This window comes from Gadus macrocephalus, chromosome 21 (assembly GCF_031168955.1).
Source record: "Gadus macrocephalus chromosome 21, ASM3116895v1".
Taxonomy (NCBI): domain Eukaryota; kingdom Metazoa; phylum Chordata; class Actinopteri; order Gadiformes; family Gadidae; genus Gadus; species Gadus macrocephalus.
In genome coordinates, this window is record NC_082402.1 from 10,305,656 (window position 1) to 10,327,372 (window position 21,717).

The 21,717-nt window shown below is 45.0% G+C and overlaps 1 protein-coding gene across 1 annotated transcript in view; it reads right to left on the reverse strand.

The window, feature by feature from the left end:
* Nucleotides 1-7,439, reverse strand: part of LOC132449540 (exostosin-1) — a 172,192-nt gene extending 164,753 nt beyond the window's left edge. Inside the window, exons 1-2 of the mRNA XM_060041226.1 lie at nt 7,129-7,439; nt 5,865-6,676 (exon numbers count right to left, since the gene is read on the reverse strand). Coding sequence (XP_059897209.1) covers nt 5,865-6,676; nt 7,129-7,434 — 1,118 coding nt within the window. The 5' untranslated portion in view covers nt 7,435-7,439. The remainder of the gene's footprint in view (nt 1-5,864; nt 6,677-7,128) is intronic.
* Between the last annotated feature and the right edge of the window lie 14,278 nt (nt 7,440-21,717).

Genomic DNA, 21,717 nt, shown 5'->3' on the forward strand with positions numbered 1-21,717 from the left:
TAGAACCACTTTAAAAAACATTTTGGAGAATTATGACCATATATTATCATGACATAAAAACATAATACAATTTTCCTTCTCTTTATTTAGACTGTATCACCCAAAAATTATTACATTCAGTAAAAAACTTCAGCAGAGTCAATGAGCTGGGAATCTCCTTCCATTCAGCTACAACCAGCCGGGGCGAACGAATGGCAAAGTTATTGGCATAATAAACGAAATAGTTACATCTTGCTCTCATTCGTTTTAATGTAACAGCAGATGTGACTGCTGCAGCACAGTGGTTATTGCCCAACTGAGAAGGACGGAACCAAAAGCCAAACGTACGGTAAATGACATCATCTGGCACCATTTCAGCCAATCAGAAAGCCCTAGTATGTTATGACTATTGGATAGTGTGCCACCAGAGATCGGGCTGCATCCTACGGTTTGATTTGATCTTCCTCTTCATTCTTCTACACCTAATTAGTGGGTCTTTTATTGCTTTAAAGTGAAAGGGAACCCCCTGCTTTTTCAGCAAAGATTTGAAGACTGTGAGGTATAAAGAAAATGTGTTATGGGCTGAGATCTCTAGGAAGGAGGGGGTGGGTTATCTCCAGGGTATCGGCTCACAGAACCATGTTACACTTTTCATCAAGCGAAAGATGTGCTTTCATAACCGAAGTTAATGAATAGTGCCTATTCCGTTATTTCATTTAACCAACAGCTGAGATTAAATTGATATGCTTTTGTTGCACTGCTGCAGCTGTTGGGCTTCAAGCTAGCAGTCCCTTCAAACTTTGATTGGGTGACCCTGACCTGGATGAGCCAATTAAGAAGCTGAATGAATAATAGCCTAATCATAATGACCATAATCAAGGTTTAGGATGACAACTGGGGTCTCATTACTATTAGCAAACAGACAATGTGCATGTCATTTAAATACAGCCACACAGCCCAGCACGCCTACAGACAGACCGCAGATGGGAACGGGTGGATGCTCCCTTGTTATTTTTTTTTTTCATTTCTAATGAATCATCACAGGACTGTTCACTCGTTTACCAAGGCCGGCGAGTACCGACCGAAAGCGCCAAAGCAAACGTACGACCGTAAACATCCCAAAACGCGCGCACACACACACATCGACGCCGTCGTCCACACAGACGCGTTGCTCTCCGTGCAAACACGCGTGGTGCTGAACACACAGACACTCACTGCATTATGTATACAGCGAGACACGCGGGCCCACACCGGAGCCAGCCCTGCATGTCCAACAGGCAGCAGCAGCTGGTCTCAAATCACTATAGCATGGTCCGTTTATCTGGTCCGAGGACCAATGAGAGACGAGGAGAGGCAGATGGACCTCAGATGATCCCAATTATGACTGTGGCTCTTATAAATCAATGAGGCCATCTTAGGAAACGCATTGCTCTGAATAACAAAATGCCAAGAGTTGAACTGGCTTCAGTTTACTTATGCAGTCTGCTATATTGCAAACTCACTAAATGTCAAGCTGAGGAAGTATCCATACGTTACCAACTACCTACCACCCTGACCGGCGCCACACCCACATACACGAAGAGCGCTACCAAGACTCACACACACACATACGCCAACATCGCTACCAACACATACACAACATTCTCCCACCAGAGAGAGAGAGAGAGAGAGAGAGAGAGAGTGAGAGACTCAGAGAGAGACAGAGAGAAAGAAAGTGATTTAGAGGGGAGAGAGGGAGACTCAGAGAAAAGAGATAGACAGAGAGAAAGAGAGAGTAATACTCAGAGAAGGAGGGTGGGGGGGGGAGAGAGAGAGAGAGAGAGAGAGAGAGAGAGAGAGAGAGAGAGGCATGGAGGGAGAGAGACACTCAAGAGAGACAGAGAGAAAGAACGTGATTTAGAGGGGAGATGGAGACTCAGAGAAAGAGATAGACAGAGAGAAAGAGAGAGTAATACTCAGAGAGGAGCTGAGAGAGGAAAAGGAAAGCAGTCCAAAGTGCAGAAGAGGATGAGAAGGTGCCTCTTCTAATCCTTTGCCAGATAGGTGAAGAGTGTGTGTGTATGTGATGTGTGTGTGTGCGTGAGTGAGAGTGAGAGTGCACGTGCATGCGTCAGATGACAGAGGGGGGGGGGGGGGGGGGTAACACCAGAGCAAAATCAAAACATTGCTGACTAATATAGACATGGTTCCTGCCACACACACTCCCGTATAGGCTCTGCACATTCCTCAATGTCGGTTTGACAGTGCTGGAAGAGAGAGAAATATCAATTGTATTTATTTATGATGGACTTCCTTGCGTCTCTCAACAAAAGCCGCCTTTGACCCACTATATTTCTCTTAAACAGAGGACTATCGAGAGTGAGCTAGTAGGCCTCAGCCTCATACTGGTAAATGTCAATCCATGTTGTTCCTTTCACAGACCAAAGAAGCCTGTTAATAGCATTTCATTCTCTCATTGCTTGAGTTGCATTGCGTGCGTCAAGACCAGATCGATAGCTTTTTGCTTCTCAAAGTAGCACTAGTCTCTCTCTCTCTCTCTCTCTCTCTCTCTCTCTCTCTCTCTCTCTCTCTCTCTCTCTCTCTCTCTCTCTCTCTCTCTCTCTCTCTCTCTCTCTCTCTCTCTCTCTCTCTCTCTCTCTCTCTCTCTCTCTGATATATCAGACGGCCTTTCAGCATGGAAAACGATCTTTAAAGATAAACTTTAAGGATATTTGACAAGAAATGTCTCACAACAGCCCCTGCCGACAGCTCTACAGCCGTGAGAGAGTGTGTGTGTGTGTGTGTGTGTGTGTGTGTGTGTGTGTGTGTGTGTGTGTGTGTGTGTGTGTGTGTGTGTGTGTGTGTGTGTAGCGCTGGGTTGGTTTTCTATCTCCTTCAGGCAGAGTTTGTATGGTACACCTCCTGTCCCCTTAAAAGTGTAATCAAACAGCAGTGCATAAGTGTATGGTTGTGCACCTTTGGTAGTAAACAAGAATAATGTCCTGATTAAATTGATAAATACTAGTGTGCATTCATGTGTGATTTCATCGATGCATCGTAAAGAGAAATCAAAGTGCAAACATATAAAGTGTTGAACACGTTTGGTTTAGTGCTTTAGGTGTGTGTGAATGTAAAGGTAACATAAATGTATTCACAGGGGAGGAAAGAGAGAGAAAATGAGAGAGGGAAACACAGAGAAGAGAGGCAGAGGTGGCGAAGATAAGAAACCACGGGACAAGGCTTATGGTAACTATTCCACATGAAAGCACTTTTAAGAGGTTTTTACAAAATCACAAATTTGAACTATACTTCTTTTGCATGCAGTACAAACACACACACACACACTCATATATACACCCACATACACACACGCATGGACTCATATACACACAAATCACACACAAACAAATGCACACACAAGTAACAACATGCTGCAAAGCAGCATAGACGTTGGTGTACTAAACCATGAAGAGTGTGGTCTATTTAGCTGATTAGTAAATGCAACACATCCTCCTGTGTAAGGGTGTTGGCCTTTATACTCCCTGTTCCAAACCCTCCTTTGTAGCCAAGATAAGATGAACGCCTCCTCAGCGCTGCCTGTGATCTATGCCTCATCCAGGCCCGATCGAGACCTCTGTGAATCAAGGCCCCCCTGTTGCTTCCATTAGGCAAAGTGGTTGTCTGGCTGTTGTTAACCTCAACCCACTCGACCGGACACAGAGAAACAGACTGAACCGCGCCTCCCACTGCGGAGCACACAAGACGCACGATCGCCATCATCTCCGTCTCCTTATGATCATTGGGCTGCTTGGTCCAATGGCGAGGGCAGCTATCCAACCGTCCAGCCACAGACGTTCTGGATCCACAGCGGTTTCAGTTCTCACTGGGGGTATGGGTGGAGGCTGGGGGGGCAGTCTCTTTCGCATGCGGAGCCCACTTTGAGTAGCATCCAACGTTGTGCATCTTGATGCCCACAACGAGATCAAGTTGATTGTCGACGGCCACCAGAAAGCAGCACATTATGCAAATAATATATTTATTTATTTGTTTTATTTATGAAAGGTACATTTTTTTGGAGGATATATAATGTGAATGTAACATGATTGACGTTGAAAATATATATAAAAATACAATTAATATCCGTTCCGGTATTTTCGATTGCTTTTACAGGTTATAGTTCATTTCCGACCCAGAGAATAGAACGGGAGGAGAACATTTTCATAGGCTCCACGTTTCCAAAGGCTCCACGTTTCCATGGCACTAACATTCACCCGCTCACTTGACAATCACCTTGAGTAGCTGGCATTGAGTTTAAACTCTGCTGCTTGGAAACCTGTGATTCTGGATCCATGGAGGGTTTCCCTTTAGGCATGTGGAATATCTAAGCCTAAAATATGCAACAGATAACTCAACAGCTAGTTCTGCAGTTGCTCCCATTTTGTCTTTACACGCACACAAACACACACACACACACATCAGTTTTAACTGTCAGCTCTCTTAAAACAGAAAACAGAGCGACACACACACACACACACACACACAGACACAGACACACATTGAAACACACACACACACATTCATTCACACACATTCACACACACACACACACATTATCAAACTTCTTCTTCCAAAGTTACAAAGCTCCTAACTTTCGGCCAACTGCTGAGCTGACAGAACTTGCCTTCTATCAACCGATGACATGTCTCAAATTTTTTTTTCTCAGTCTAGAAGTGTTACCCCCCCCCCCCCCCACTCATCACCCCCACACACACACACACACACCCCCCTTCCTTTGCCACCAACATCACCCACACATCGAACCAACCCCACATCTGCTACACCCCCAACCTACCTCCGCCACTGTGCTCCCTCTCTCCCATTTCTCTCTCTCCCTCTTGCATCTTTGTTACGATTCGTCTCTTGACACACACACACACACACACACACACACACACACACACACACACACACACAGAAGGATGCCACCATAGGCATCGTCTACCACAACAGATCTGTGAGGCTTACATGTGAACGTGAAAAAAAGAAAAAAAACATAACATGGCATCAGCGCCCCAGCTTCAAACAAAGCCGTTCCATTCAGAGTGTAGTGCCTTGGAGTCTCACCCAGGAAACAACACGCCCCGCCAGCAGTCAAGTGCAGCCGAGACACTCATTGAGGCGTTGTTGTTGTGGCGGCGGTGGTGACGGTGGGGGTGGAAAACACACCGGGTTGACAAACGAAAAACTAGGGTAAAACGTAGAAACAAGCCAAAAAATAAGTCAGGAATCCAAATTCCACCACTGATACACCTGCAAAACGCACAGATCTTTTACTGTGACAGAGGAAAAGCTTGGTCAAAAGACAGCAAAGGAGGATCCGGGAATCCCTGCTGATGTAAATGCAGGGCATCTGGCCTGGAGCTACTGCACACCCACAAACAAATAGGACTGAATTGAACGGCACTCTGAAACAGCAAGCCCTACCCTTGTATTGTGCAATATAAGAGGTACTTAAAGTTGCAATGCTTAACTTCAACTAGTTTATAGCCTAAAAGGATTTGAACATACATATCTGTAGTCAATGCTGATCGAGATATCGATTTCGAAAATGTTATCAAGAAAATCACATCCAGCAACCCATCTATCACACAAAAAACTTGTTGTCTCTTTGTTTACGACAACTTCCTGCAGCGGGGTCGTGTCTCACCTCACTACGGATTGACACGCCCCAAACCCCTCGCACTCACGCCACCCACACAGCCGAGCGACACTGAGTCAGTCACTCCGCATCACGCAGTCGACCCTGCCAGTTCGGGCGGAAGGAACAGAGAGTGAAAGCCTCCCGCCTGCCGACTGGGAGCGGCTCAACCTCCCACGCCTCCAACGAGTAACAGAAGGGCCCTTACCTGGTGTACTCTGCGTTGTCCCGGTGGCAGCGGCCGTCCTTGTGCTTCTCCCAGTCCTTGCCGTGCTTGCAGGTGGTCAGCAGCACAATGTCGTCGCCGTTGTGGATGTGATACAGAGCGTTCCGCGTCTCCGACCCGATGCCGGTCAGGTAGCGTTTCCCCTTGAACACCAGCAGGTACTTCCGGTTGGGCGGCACGTCGTTGAGCACCACGTAGCCGCCGCTGCCCCCGCCCCCTCCACCACCACCACCCCCGCCACCTCCGCCGCCGCCACCCCCGCTTTTCAGGGGGTGATCCTTGGAGAAAAGCGGGATGGAGACGTCAAAGTTGGGCCGGAAGCTGCCCGAGTCCACGCTGGCCCGGGCCAGCATGGCCTGTCCCGCCTCGAAGCCCAGGTCCTCCGTGTAGTCGGGCCAGGTCCCCGAGTACAGGTTGAAGAGCAGGTGGTTGCGGCCGTCGTTCCAGGTGGGCGTGGCCTGGATGCGGGCGCGCACGCTCTGCACGTACTGCGGCGAGAGCTGGTCCCGGTCCAGGGTGTCGGCGGCCAGCACGAAGAGGCAGGCCCGCGCGGGGTCGGCGGTGTGGAAGCGGGAGCCCTCGATGGCCGAGAGCACCTTCTGGTAGCTCTCCGACACCTCCTCCCGGGCGCCCCGCTGCGGCGGGTAGATGTACACGGAGAAGCCGTGGCGCTGGCAGCGGGCGAAGTCGAAGCAGGTCTCCATGCGGCAGCGCCGGCTCTTGTGGATGTGGTCGCGGATGGCCCGCCGTTCCCGCGGAGACGTGTGCTGGTGCTGGAGCCGCGGGCTGTCCTCCTGCGGGGGGGGGGGGACACACACACACACACACACACACACACACACACAGACGCATGTATGTATGTAAACAAAGGCATACACACACACACACAAATGCATACACTCACAGGATGATAGGGTGATTCCATTTGCCCCAATAAACAAATGGATGACATTTTATCACTTCACTATTAACGTAATCCCAGTCTTCTAAAGTGCAGTGCAGCCCTACGACAGCGGTGACGACGACGATCAGCGGTGTGTTCAGACCGACGAAAGAGGATGGCTTATCGGGGGGGGTGACGTCCCCCCCCCCCTAGACCCCACATGGACACGCCCTCTGTCGATGATCCTCTCGACACACCCATCAATGATCTTTTTCGTTTGTCTTCCATACAGAGCACCGCATCCACAAACACACACACACACACGAGGTAAACAGCGTCCGCCGCGCTCACGGTAGCACGTACCTCCTGCTCCCCGCCCTCCAGGTAAGGCTCCAGCTGCCGGCTGGACTCGCGCCGGTGCCAGGGCTGTCTGGAGGGCTCCCTCTGGGGCAGCGGGCTCAGGGGCTCGGGCCGGGGCCTCCGGGGGCGGTGCGCCTCGGCGCTGGACTGGCTGTAGTCGTACTGGGGCTCCTGGGGGAGAGGCGGGGGCTGTGGCTGGGACTGCTGCTGCGGCGGCTGGAAGTCACCGATCTGCAGCCCCCAGAGGTAGACGAGCAAGGCGAGGCCGGCCCCCACAGACACGAGCAGGTAGCGCTTCCTGGCCTGCATGTGTGCTGTGGGGGGGGACGGGGGGACGGGGGGGGGACGGAGGGGGAGGGGGAATAGACTGGATTGGAATGGACTGGTTGTGGCGAGGTGGGAGATGGGGAGGGTGGGAGGGGGGGGAGGGGGGGGGGGGGGGGGGGGGACCGGGGGTGGGGGTGGGGGGGGGGGGGGTCGGAGGAAGGGGTGCACCAGACCAATGAAGGTAGTAAATCAAAACGAGAGAACAACAAGAGAGTGTGCTGGTTGGAGAAGGGGGGCTGGGGGGTGGGGGGGATTGATGGTGCAGCAAGAAGGATGGAGGGCAGGGGGAGCGGACAGACGGACAGAGGCGACCCCAACGGCAGGCGGGGGGGGGGGGGGGGGGGTGGGCTTGGTCGCTGCTACCCACAGCTTTGCATCCTGGGACTTGAGGTCACTTGAATAAAATAAAAATGAGGTAATTTGTAACTTTGAGAGCAGAGTGGCTTTTGGATGATAAAATGTTGAGAGCATTATCTGCATTCATTTCAATATAAAGAGGTTGACTGAGGTTGGCTGTTCTACACTTATGCATTGTCCAAAGATATGCCTGGCTTGAAGCCAAAATTCAGTTTCATTCATAAGTATCCTGGATAATGAGTAATAGACTACATTTTTGTTACAGATTATAACAATGAATGGTGGGCCAATAATGCCGGAGTCACCATGTCACACATCACCCTCATGGCCCTCATAGTCCTACCAATGCATTGACACAACGGCTACATTCACTCATAATATTTACAGTTCAGATTATTATGATTTCGCTTGGTCCGATTTTGGTTACCTTCGGATGATTGCTATGATTATTTTTTTATTTGACTTTTCCTACTTTCGATTGAGTTTAAAATGAGTTAAAGAAAATGTGCTAGTCGGAGGTTCGATCCGAAATAACGATCACGAAAGCTATCCATAGGTGTGTTTAAACATTTCTTTTAAAAGGTAATCGAGGAAAGCACCAAGTGAAACATACCTTCTTCAAGAGAACACCTGTAGACGCTGAGATGAGGAACCAACGATGTTCTCTGCCGCCGGAGCACAGCAGATACTCTGACTCCACATACATGGTAGAACAACATTTAACAGATTACATTCCTGCTCACAACGAACCCTAAAACAACGCGCTGTCATCATCCCCACATGTCCACTTTACAAACTTTTTGGAGGGAAACAACTAGTGCGCAATATATGCACTCCTTCCACCACCCCGAGCCGTTCCTCCGTTTGGCGGGATGATCCGTCGAGTGTCAACACCGCCCCGGCCGGCACATGGGCTCTTGGTTTAGACTAAGATTGGGTCCTCTTGTCAATCATTAGGGCCACGCGACCACAACTATGGCAATCTCCCCCTGCCACGGACCTCTTTGTAGTTTCAGGACGTTTCGTGCGTGTGTGAGCGGGGACTGAGCAGCCTATAGTTGGTAGTCCCTGCTAAATAAAAGCCCGAAACTCTGCGCAGTGTCTGCGCGTCGCGAACCGGAGCACGTTGGAGGAGACCCGGCATCAGGTGACGTACCAGATCCCGTTAAAGTTAGGGAGCGTTTATGTTGTTTCTGGCGCCGTGTCCCTTGGTCTGCTGTAAAAAGAAAAAAAGAAATATTGAACTAATCCTGCCCGTAACGAGTTGTATTTTGGCATCAGCGGTTGAAAACGTGGGGAACGACAATTAGGGATGCGAAGATAACGCAGATCCAGTCCGATAAGATCCAGTGGCTCGCCGTAGTGCAGGAGGCGGCTGGTGATGGTGAAGGACCAAGCAGTGGCTATAATCCGACCGGTGAGTTACCGTGGAGCGGACACGTTATCCCCATTGTGCGTCCCCCCTAAAAGTGTGTGTTCTTGTCGGGCTCAGCCGGTCTGGGTCGGGGCTGCCGCTGCCGCACGCAGGGCGCAGGTGCGCGGAGGCGGCAGCGCTCACACATCACACGGGGCGCAGAGGGGGATCATAAATAAAAGACTAAGCGATGCGAGGTGCAGAAATATATTTTTTAATCAAATGTGAAAGGAAGCCTGTGGAATATTTTTTTATTGGATGATTATTTATATTCAAAATCAAAGGCACGTGTAATCACTAATTTGAGTCAGTAGGCCTATGTGAAATGTAGGCCTAATTAAATAAGCGACATCGTTTGTAAGTACACGTTCTGCCTCAATAACCAGATTATTCCCAATATATTTGGCTATGTTTAGCCTATTGTAAATATGTATATTTTTATAAAATAAATGTTTTAAAGTTCAGAACATTATGAGTTCGTCCAGTTTTCTGCGTGGTCCTACTTTTGTTTTCTCTAGGAAGGGTTCGTCCTTCATTTCAAATCATCTGAACAGCCAATAGGTTTTCCCAAATTTAAATTAAGTTCCAATTTATTAAACCACAGACACCGAGAACCAACATAATGTTTTTAACTGGTTTGATCCGTGGGAAACTCAGAAAAGCTTACAAGAAATGGAGACAGTGAAGTTGTTTATGATTCATAGACTGACCTACCCGCTGGTCTACACATAAATAAAGACGTGCCACTGCCAAGACAGACGTGCTGCTGTTGCGCGTACGGTGGGAGCGCGTCGACAGATTGTGCAACAAACATCGCCATCTGGTGGCCGGTTTGAGTAATAGAAGCACACATCTTAATGTAAAAAGATAAGCTAAATGCCAAACCTCAAATGACATGACATGAAATAAATATTTTTATCTTACGGTGTCTAAATATTTGTATTTATTTGCATGGACACCACAAACAAATGTTAGGAGTGCAATGCTTCAGAATAAAAACACCAGTTAAGTTATAACTTTAATGGACTGCTTTTATTGAGTTATTTAAAACATAAGTACACACTGTGACTGCCCGACTCCAATTGAACGAAATGGTTATAGATAAATAAGGTATTGTCTCGAATATTAATGTGCTGTGGTTGTTGTTTTGGATTGTATTTCTGTAAGGCTTTTAAGGCTTTTATATTTTTATTTAGCTTAGATTGAGAAAATAGAAAATAATGCTCCGTTGGTCCTTGAACTTTTAAATTGGCTATAGCAAAGCTTGTGGTGCTGTGCGTTTCCGAACAACTATGTATAGGTATTAGGTTAAGGAGGTTTGAGGTTAGGTGAGGTTTATTGCATTAGAGATTATAAGTAATGGGGAGGTAAAGGGTAAGTTCACAATGGCAGAAATCAATGTATCATAGTAAACCTATCGTTGATTTCAAATTGACAGGGGGACTACACTGACCAATGTAATGTTTGATCAGTTTACCAGACCAAATTAGGCACTTTTGGCAGCAAAATTTAATATACATCGTATACATACCCATAGAACTAAAAAGAAGAAAGAAGAAATGTTAAAATACTAAAAACTAAAAAGTGCTGTAATTATATATTAGGCTTCATCAAATATTATAGTACAGCAACCATCAACTACACAATCATTTAACAGTAACACTTCCCCAGAGCCAGCCTTGCGTCGAGTATAGGCCAATCAACATAGGCCTCACAACAACCAACAGGAAGGGCCACAAATGTGTTGCAGAACATACTGGTTATTGTAATCTGACTTGAGGTAGACGTTACTGTAGCTAATGTTTTGCTGTTGGGGACAACCATGTGATGATGGAGCCGCCTGCAACAATAATGAATGCACTGGTCGTTGGAAATGTGGCTCTCCTCGAGTGTACATGACAATAGAGAGAGAGAGAGGGAGAGGGAGGGAGGGATATAGAGAGGGAGAGGGAGGGAGGGAGAGAGGGAGGGAGGGAGAGAGGGAGGGAGGGAGAGAGGGATATAGGGAGAGAGGGATAGGAGTGGAACAGCAGCCACTAAGAAACCAACAGAGGTGTGAATAGCATTCAGCTACTCGCACCCTTTGAACCCTAGGAGAAGTATCCTGAGAAATAGTATACTGTACATCTGAGTCGTAATGGGGTAAGACTCAAGTAAACCCTTGTTTACCGTGGCCAATTGGAATCCAGAGAGGAGGAACTGTCTGGTGTTCAGACCTATCAGAATGGGCCGAACTGTGCCCTATCACTGTACTTGGTGTAAGGGTTAGAAAAGGGAAAATGTTAAATGAAAGGACCAAATGGAATACATTTGGCCAACAACTGAAGCTGATGCAGGCTAGCACGACATGGCTGCTTTCAAATGAGACCTACAATGAGTACGATTGAGCCGATACCAGTTAGGAATTTCAGAATTCAAAATACTCACTGACAGTGTTCTTTGCTCTCTAACTGGCTGTGCAACGGTGCATCGCAAACTAGCGTAGCTCGGCTGGCTGCGTGGCGTGACTGGGAGGGGATCAGTTATAAGATGTGATTTTATTGATAATATTGAAATCACAATCGCTCAGCATTGACTACCCATATGTCCAAACCATTTTAAGCTACAAGCTAATAACTACTTCAACATACTCTGTTTTACCAATTTATTGTCGAGTCATCAGCAGCAGACACTCAACTAAGGCGACTTAAAATACTTCAGATACAGGTTTTTGTGGAGCAGGTAAGGTGTAACATGCTTGGCTCTGGCATGAACATAAACTGGGGAGGCCACACGCAGGGTAAAGGAATAACAATTATTTATTAAATAAAATTTAACAGAAACTAAGGTAAAGTAAATGGGATGTGGTGTAAGTCAGAAATATGTGATGTAACCAAAAGTGTGGTGTGAGATCAGTCATGGGAACAACCAAACAAAAGCCTAAGGCCGGCGGAGGAGAGGAGAGAGCCCTGGGTGTTGGCACGGCAGGTCTTTTCTACCCTCCCCAATCAGCAGGGTCATTGCACACACCTGAGACCTGCACACAAGAAAGGGAGGCGACAGAACAGGCAAGCAGCACAAATGGGCGGAGCCTCGAGAGACCCACCTGGGTCGTTACATATCCCCCCCCTTAAAACAGAAGCCCACCTATGTGGGATTCTGCCACTATTCCAACTACAAAACACAGCATTAATAAAACACAGTATTTTTAACTCCACGTGATTAAACCAACAAATCCCGAAGTATCAGCCCACACATACAACACTTCCAGAGCCATGGGCAACCTTGAAAGAACCACATAGGCCTACAATACACACCATTCACCCCTCCTTACACCCAGTTTCCCGACCAACAATTTCCGGCCCCTGGAAAAGTGATCCAAGAAGGACAGGCGTACGAGTCGTTGATTTGGATGTTGCAGCGAATGCAAAAACGCTAACGGATTATGATCCGAGACTGACGACGGGGTGAACTCCCCCACCGACGTATACATTGAAGTGTTGCAGAGCCCAAACAAGAGCCAAGGCTTCTTTCTCAATAGTGGAAGAATTGGTTTGGTACTATATCAAACTTTTTGGAATAATAAACGGGTCCGTCTACGTTATTCTCATCCACTTGCAGAAGGGCCGCACCCGCCCCGACCTGGCTAGCGTCCACCTGAATTTTAAATGGTTGGTCAAGCCGAGGCGCAGCCAGGACGGGCGCCGTGCTCAACAGTAGCTTGACATTTTCAAATGCTGCTTCGCAGTCAGCAGACCACACAAACTGCAAATTGTTGCAACCGCCTTCTCCCTTCCGACCAACTCTTTCCGTTACTGACCAACTCTTTACCATACCGACCCACTCATCTCCATACCAACCAACTCATCTCCATACCAACCAAACAATGCGTGGGTCTCCCCAATTCTGATAACTGAGCTGCGCAGGTACTTTACACCTGCCAGCAAGATTCTTCCATTTCAATTTAGCACTGCACATCCACACTATGCTCCCAATAGCAAATAGTGGGAATCAAATTGAAAAACTGCTACATACCAATTTCCAGGTTCCAAAATCCCGGACGAGCCCCCATATGCAACATGCTTGGCTCTGGCATGAACATAAACTGGGGAGGCCACACGCAGAGTAAAGGAATAACAATTATTTATTAAATACAATTTAACAGAAACTAAGGTAAAGTTAATGGGATGTGGTGTAAGTCAGAAATATGTGATGTAACCAAAAGTGTGGTGTGAGATCAGTCATGGGAACAAACACTCAAAAGCCTAAAGCCCACGGAGGAGAGGAGAGAGCCCTGGGTGTTGGCACGGCAGGTCTTTTCTACACTCCCCAATCAGCAGGGTCATTGCACACACCTGAGACCTGCACACAAGAAAGGGAGGCGACAGAACAGGCAAGCAGCACAAATGGGCGGAGCCTCGAGAGACCCACCTGGGTCGTTACATAAGGGGATAGGCTTCATCCTACTTAAAGATGTCTACATGGTTGTGATGAAACCAACCATCTTTCACCCGGGCCTCAAACACCATAGCCACTACCCTAGCCTGCTGCCACTTTAGGATTATCTCACACTCAGTCTGTCATCCAAAACGGAGTTTCCCCAATGCGACTCAGACCCAAGATTGGCTAAGCCTTGTAGTAAAGACAATCTAAACAATTACGTTTTCTCACCTCACCTTACCTCAGTTCAATTGAGCGGGTGAGTCTGTGAATGTGAAAATGTTGCTGACTGCAGCTTAAAGGAACTCAGTTTAGTGCAAGTTGTCAATACTGACATATGCAATGAATAGGCCTATTTGGTCGGCTTTTCCCTCAGGCCTTTAACACATCACCGTCACATTGTTAAGGTTCTCTTACTCAACAGGTACGATCAATAGACTCGCTCCAAGGGAAGAAAAACATCAACAGAGGGTCAATTGAACGTGAACATATCCTTTTTCCACCTTATTTGTTGAAAGAAAATCGACTTCAGGCACTTTGACACCAAATAAATGCCTATTAGCCATGATAAAGATGTCAGTGACCTCGTTGATGATCCATGCCTCACCGAATGGGAAATAAAAAAAATTGTTAAAGTCAAACAATAACGTTTGGCATCGGTTGCTTGAAGCCAATTGAGGGGAGTTACAAAAGGATTTGTTTTGAACCTGATTGCTGATTATTTTAAAAAGCCTAAATGATTAATGTTCAGCAATACTCTAAATATGATAAGGGGATTCCCCTCATTCCATGGATTGGCTCTTCCTGCAGACTTTGAACAGGATCAAGTTTTAATTTGGATGTGTAGAGTGATGCATTGTGGGAAGAGGAATGGTGTCGAAGATCGGCAATGGGCCAGACCACAGGGCTGAGAGTGTTTGCCCACTTCTGCAGCTGGTCATTACAGACGACTTCAAGGACTGCCGAGCTGGGTACGAAGCTCCATTGGGAAGGCTCGCAAATTATGCAACCAGCTGTATTCAATCCAAGCTCCATATTTAAGGATGCCTCTGAGCCGCCGGTTGAGATTCCAGCGTCCGTCTCGGGCCAGTCGGCGGTCACGCCTGTAATTGAGGTTGATGCCAGCAGTATGGTAGAACTCTGCTGGGAGGTTCAGGCACACAATGAACTCATCTTTGCTGTCAGAGACAGACAGAGCGAGAGGGGAAACCTTCTTATTGGGTTTTCCCATTGTGGCAGCCGGTGATGGATCACACATCGGTAGAGGAGGTTTCTCCGCTTCTCCTGTGTGGTAGTTCCTACGGTGTCCCCTGACCAGGTGACCAGCTCCAGGAGAAGGCCCAGTCACAACGCCACTGCAGAAGGATTTCTTTGGTGATACATTGATCGATATCTTTATCAATATCTTCTGATATCTTTGATATCAGGGGAACGTTTATTTGAGGACTGAGGTTAACATCACTTGCCCTTTTTATCCTACATTAGTCTCACTCCTCTGGGTGGTATTGTGATGTGCTCACAACAAGGGAGATGAAGAAATATGTTAAAGTTAAAATATAAAATGTAAAAGAAAGCATAGTTTGTGTAAGCCTTGCATAGTATAGACTAGGAGGGGATGCTAAATATTATCAGATTGCATCCGTTCATCTTTGGTTCCTGATGTAATTCCCAATCTTCTCTTCATGTGAGCTGTGGACATCTGTTAACGGTCCCCGGCGCAAGAAGAAGAAGAGGATGTGCAGTAGGACATGGATATCCGAAACTCTTGTCCCCTTCCACACTTTCAATACGGCCTTTACCAGGATTCAGTTCTCCGTCGTTGAGAGGAAAGGGGAATAAGGTTACTAGTCTATGACTTCCTACTGCTAAACAGTAATGTCCTACCGGGCCCCTCCCTCTGACAAAGCTATAGGTCTGACAGCTGTGACGGATCACCATTATTGGTCTGCATGCATCAAGCCTAACCTGTGGTCATTAGCAAGGGTGGGCTAACGACTGTATTAACCCACATCCTCCGATCATACCTAATTCCTATTTCGTCTATCTAGGTTTAACTATTCAAACTTTAGGCCGAATATTAAATCTGTTCAAGTTTACGGCTGAACTTGAGCCTTTGTAAAGTAATGTATAATATATTAGGTTGGTATTATTCCGAGGGTTAGGGTCAGGTCTCCATGTCTTTATAGTTTACAGTGATCGGGTGTATCCACTCTCAACAGGAAATCGTTTTTGGATGTTGTAATGTAAACAAAAGCTGGGCCTAGGAGTTTATAATGGACAAAGTACACACTAATTACATTTCGATTGACCAACAGCGGTGGATGGACAGTTAATGGTTCCACATTGTAGGTTTAATATAACTTATCTAGACCTAATCTGACATTGGTTCAGATCAATATGTTTTGAAGAGTTGTGAACAGTGACGAGAGAATGGGTTTGGAGTTTGTAGCAGGCATTACAAAGTTTGAGATTGTTTGCTCTTCAGCAATTTTATTTTTTTTCTCAAATAAGACATTTTGTTTCACTTTTGAAATCTTCTCTTGGTATGCTCTGTGGGAGAGTCATCTAAATGCTAACGATGTAGACTGAGTCCAATCTTAGGCTGGTAGCATGTACTGCTGAGGTTTAGACACACACACACACACACACACACACACACACACAAGTACACAGTGGATTTAGAAAAATCAATAACCTTGTTCTGCTGTGATCGTGCACCATTGCATCAAAAGTGGCAGCCTAACAGCTAATTTAAAACAACTAATGTAAAACGTATGCATTCACAATCAAGCACACACACACACCGAAGGCAGCCAGCTGGTGTGCATTGTGCATATACACAAACAGCACAACACACATTTTATAAACATCTGGTGCTATTCAAACTATAATACTGGGTTAAATTTGCCATTATTAACAATTAATAATTAAAAGTCTTGACAGCTGGATTCCCTGTTACTCATTTGAGTCCAAAGCTCATTTACTCAAATATTTCTACCACTTCCAATAAAATGAAAGAGGGAGTAGCCATATCTGTTCTAACCATTTAGAGATTACACAACGCAACCGTCTCAACAGGGAATGCAGGTGGAGAGAAACCAAGAAAACTAAAATGTGTATACATCTGGTCTGAAAGTCCTCTTGCATTTCCTGAATATGAATTTACCATACTTGGCATCCCCCAAAAAATCTCTCCTTCCAAGCATCATTTGGATCAAATTTTCTTTGTAATGTTTTAGAATAAATGCAACCTTGAAGGGCTAATAAAACAGTCGTAAATGGTGAATAAATACTGGATTGAAATGTATAAAGTATTCTTCATGCATGAATACTAATTGGTAACCTGTTTATTAAGAGTTATGCATTATTAAGAGAATAGGGAAACATTTTACAAGATAATTTATGAAGCATATCTTGAGGATTTACAAAATATGCACAACTTGTTAATTATTATTTTTAAACACTAAACAATGCTGCAATTCCTCATTATTTCAGGTAGTTATAAACCATATAGTTAACTGTGCTTTTTAAAGGGATTTGTATCCTGAAAATAATCTTTGCCTCTCGATGGTGGCAATAACGTAGCCAGCAACGGGTCGTAGCAGTCAACATGGCATCTATGTATATATGTCTATGTATTTTGCTTGTGAATCAGAATGCACCTTGGGATTTTTGGTTTTACGATATTTCGCCATATTGAGAGGACTCAAGAGAGTTGTAGTACTGTAGGGTCCTAAATTGATGTAAATATACCTTCAGGCTAATGACAACTTAAATTTGCCGCACGTCTTGCACGAGAAACGCTTTGGCATCATTAATACGCATCAATGTCTCCCCATAATCACAAATAAATTCAAGATTTATTACTAAACAATGACAACTTGCAAAATGGGGGCTGTCACTGTGATGTGACTTGGTGATGTGATGTGAATTGTTATTGGGTCTTAACAATTTCAGGCTCTGCTCAACATATCCTACTGCAGTGCAGCAGCGAGCCACAGACCATCAGCAGACTTAACACTGCCATCTGTACATGGATGAGGCCGGGGGGCTTCAGAAGCCAATGGATTTCCTGGTAACAAACGTTGTAACCATGCTGACTAACACTGAGTTGCACTGGCACTCATCAGCCTTTGTCATTTTGTTTGGTTCATAACTACTCTTCCATCTCTCAACTCTGCTCTCTCTCTCTCATCTCTATAATCTCTCTCTCTCTCTAATGTAGTTCCATACATACAGTGTTATTAACCTATTTGCGGTGGTCGAAAACTACTTATAAGTAACCATAAGGACCCACCCCCACCCTATTTTTGCCTGCCTATCAATTTATGCTCTTCTATACTCATTTATACTCTTCAATTCAGTGGGGTTGTTTACCAATTTGCAGTATAGGTTCAAAAGCTACTTCAGTGTCAGTTACCCATGAATACCCTGGCCCTGCATTACCCTTCTCTTTTTCGCCACGCAACACCTTGACTTTAGCCTAACCCCCTGAGGTGTGACCTTCTCTCTCCGCGGCTGGTGGAAGAATGTCAGACAATGGCTACGGTGCTGTGACAGCTGAATCTACCAAGAGGCCGTTGCTATGGAGACACTGCACCACAAAATGGAATGACACATTTCTAGATTTGATCAAAAGTCCAATCTGGACTTGAGGTTGTGTGTGTGTGTGTGTGTGTGTGTGTGTGTGTGTGTGTGTGTGTGTGTGTGTGTGTGTGTGTGTGTGTGTGTGTGTGTGTGTGTGTGTGTGTGTGTGTGTGTGTGTGTGTGTGTGTGTGTGTGATTGTTCACAACTATCCGGATAAGCAACATGAAGGCATATTCAGTTCCAGTTATTTCGGAATGATTTAAAACATTCATAGGCCTTTAGTGTTTATTAGTGATTCATCTTAGTTATGAACCCTCAGGGGATTTGAATCAACATAATAGTATAGGAAATACATTAATGCTTGTCAAAAAGGTTGGGGAAATGCTCTTTATTCTTTCAATACTTCTGAATAAAAGTTTAAACTGCTTCAAGGCAATAGGATGTAAAGTGTGTTACACGTTGAAAGAAAATTCCCTTCTTTCGTGATTTTGCAGTTTTCAGTCCTTAATAAATCAGTTGCAGCAGGACAAGTCCATTACACGGACACACACCCCCACACACACACACACACACACACACACACACGCAATCACACACACACACACACACCCGACACACACACACACACACACACACACACACACCCGACACACACACACACACACACACACACCCGACACACACACACACACACACACACACACACACACACACACACACACACACACACACACACACACACACACACACACACACACCCGACACACACACACACACACACACGCAATCACACACACACAGGCTTCTCACTAACCATAGATCAAGATTTATTAACACTTACAATTGTTAAGGGGAACACATCATTCTTCGTAAAATCGTTCCTGGATTTGAATATTTAGAAAGAGAGCCATATGAGCAGATCTATAAAGGAGACCCTCCCAACTGCGCAAAAGTATTGTCCATGCACACAAAATAACCACAGCCTTCTCCCCAACAATTAGTATTGTTTAATTAGCAATACTATTTGTTCAGCATTTATTTTATTGCCTTGTGGTGCCCTCTTGTGTCTCACTTCATGTCTTTCTCAAATTACAAAGAATGAATGCATTCCTAACCAAGTTAGAAACCTACTTTCACTGTTAATTAATTCTTTCATGCCCCTACCCAGTGGGGAATATATGTTTTAGTCTCTACAGTTTCCGTACTGATTAAACTTGCTTCCTTACTATGTGTTTCTACTGATCCCTGACACTGACATAGCATTGAATGATATAATCGTTTATTGAATGGTATAAGCTATTATTGAACAGTATAACCTAGTATTCAATTAAATAACTTAGTATTAAATGGTAGTACGGAGTATTTAAGGGTAAACCACATATTGGATGGTATAACCTAGTATTGAATGGTATTAGATTATTTAATGGTAAACCTTATATTGGATGGTATAACCTAGTATTGAATGGTATTAGATTATTTAATGGTAAACCTTATATTGGATGGTATAACCTAGTATTGAATGGTATTAGATTATTTAATGGTAAACCTTATATTGGATGGTATAACCTAGTATTGAATGGTATTACAGACTATTTAATGGTAAACCATGTATTGAAATCTATAACCTAGTATTGAATGGTCAGACCTAGATTTGAATGGTGCTGCAGCTTCCACTACCCAAGTGTCCAGCATTTCAAGGAATAGATACTTACGGAATTTATCTTGGTCCACTGTCCAAACTGCTCCTGCCTTGTGCATGGCCCGGAGTGGGGTGCCTACACTGTCTGTAGGCAGCGTACCCCCAACCTTTTTTAACTACCACATCCTTCAATTCCAATGCCTGTTAGGGTACTCCATAATGTGAATGTTCATGAAGCACCTTCTGTCCCACATGCCACAGGTACAGAGTTAATGGCACCGTGGACGGGAGCAATTTTAGCACACACAAGCGTTGGAGATTAATACTTAATAGGCCTCCATTAAATATTGACCTCGCTTATTACCATAGTTGTAATATTAGCATAGACATTTCATTGAGGTGGATCAATCACAAGGGTTTCATCTGCATGTAAGGAGGACAAATGTAGCGTGATATCAACCGGGAAAAGCATGCAGGCTTATTGTAGGGAAAAACACAGGTGTATCTCATGGTGTTGATTATGGGCCCTGCCACGCATAATTAGCCTAACTAGGTGCACCTATTTTTGCTCTATAAGCCTATGTGATACCGCTGTCAGCAGAACTCCCTGTGAGTTTGCCGTCAGCAAACTCATACTATTCTCATACAATATTTAGGGGCGTTTTATAATATATGCAAATTTGAAAGGAGAAAAATATAAGACTTTGCCATCATCTCGAAAACCAAAGATTTGTGTCTTAGCGTCAAGACACAGAGGTTTTTGGGTTGCAGTGAGGTCTAAAGATGTTTATGGGAACTGTTCAATTCAGGGGATTTAGCGTGTTCCTTATGAGTCTATGAATCTTGCAGTCTCAAGTTTATGGTCTATATCAACATTTGCTATTTTTAAATGTTCATGAATTGCTTTCTGGTATAAATCACCTCCATTTCAGAATAATTAAATTCAATTATTTCCTATGGGAACTGTGGAGTCTAGTTAAATTGAAGCGGCCATCTTGAGGCGTTTTAATTAAAACTACGATACTCTCCGTCTTTATGACAACTTTAATCTTGCAAGTCAGCCTGATAAACCAGCATGGACACATACAGATTAACAAAAAAAAAAAAATTAGCAAACATGTCTAGATGTAAATAACTCAAGCAATGTTTGATTTATAGCATCTGCTGTGTTGCCAGCCAAGCCACTACATAGCTTTCCAGCCAACAGAAAACGTAGGACTTTATATTTATACATTTTAACTAAGAGGTTCTCATTTTAATCAATTTTCCCAAGCAAAGTAGGGACCCATGCATTACAGTAAGACATAATAATCCTGTTAAGGAAATCACATTAATTCCTTAACAGGATTCATAACTGGATGGATTCAAAAAGCCTCCTGTGGACAGGTGTTGTAAACTAGCATTTATGCTAATACACTGTAAACAATGCATCTGGTTCGTCCAATGACATTGTCATGTCCATGTCCAAATAAAATCTACTATTCTATGAATACTTAAAATACTACGCTACGATTTTAAACCTCAAATCCTTTTCATAGAATGGGATCGAGCTGTCTTTCAGGTTTTTCCCCAAGGTGCTGGGACAGATGACAGCACTCTCTTCTGACATGGGAGACTGGACCCATGTTTGACGATCCAGTGATCCTAATGACAAATGGAAAGTATTTAGCCATGTTATGTTCTGGTCTCCTGAGAGTAAACCTCACCTACTACCACAGACTAGCAGGAGCAATATCCCAGCATGCTTTGGGAACGGGCTACGGAGGATGGAAAGTATCCTCACAAGCTGGAATCCAATGCAGAGATAACAATGTAGGGCAGGTTGAGTCAGGCCAAGGCAGGGACCAA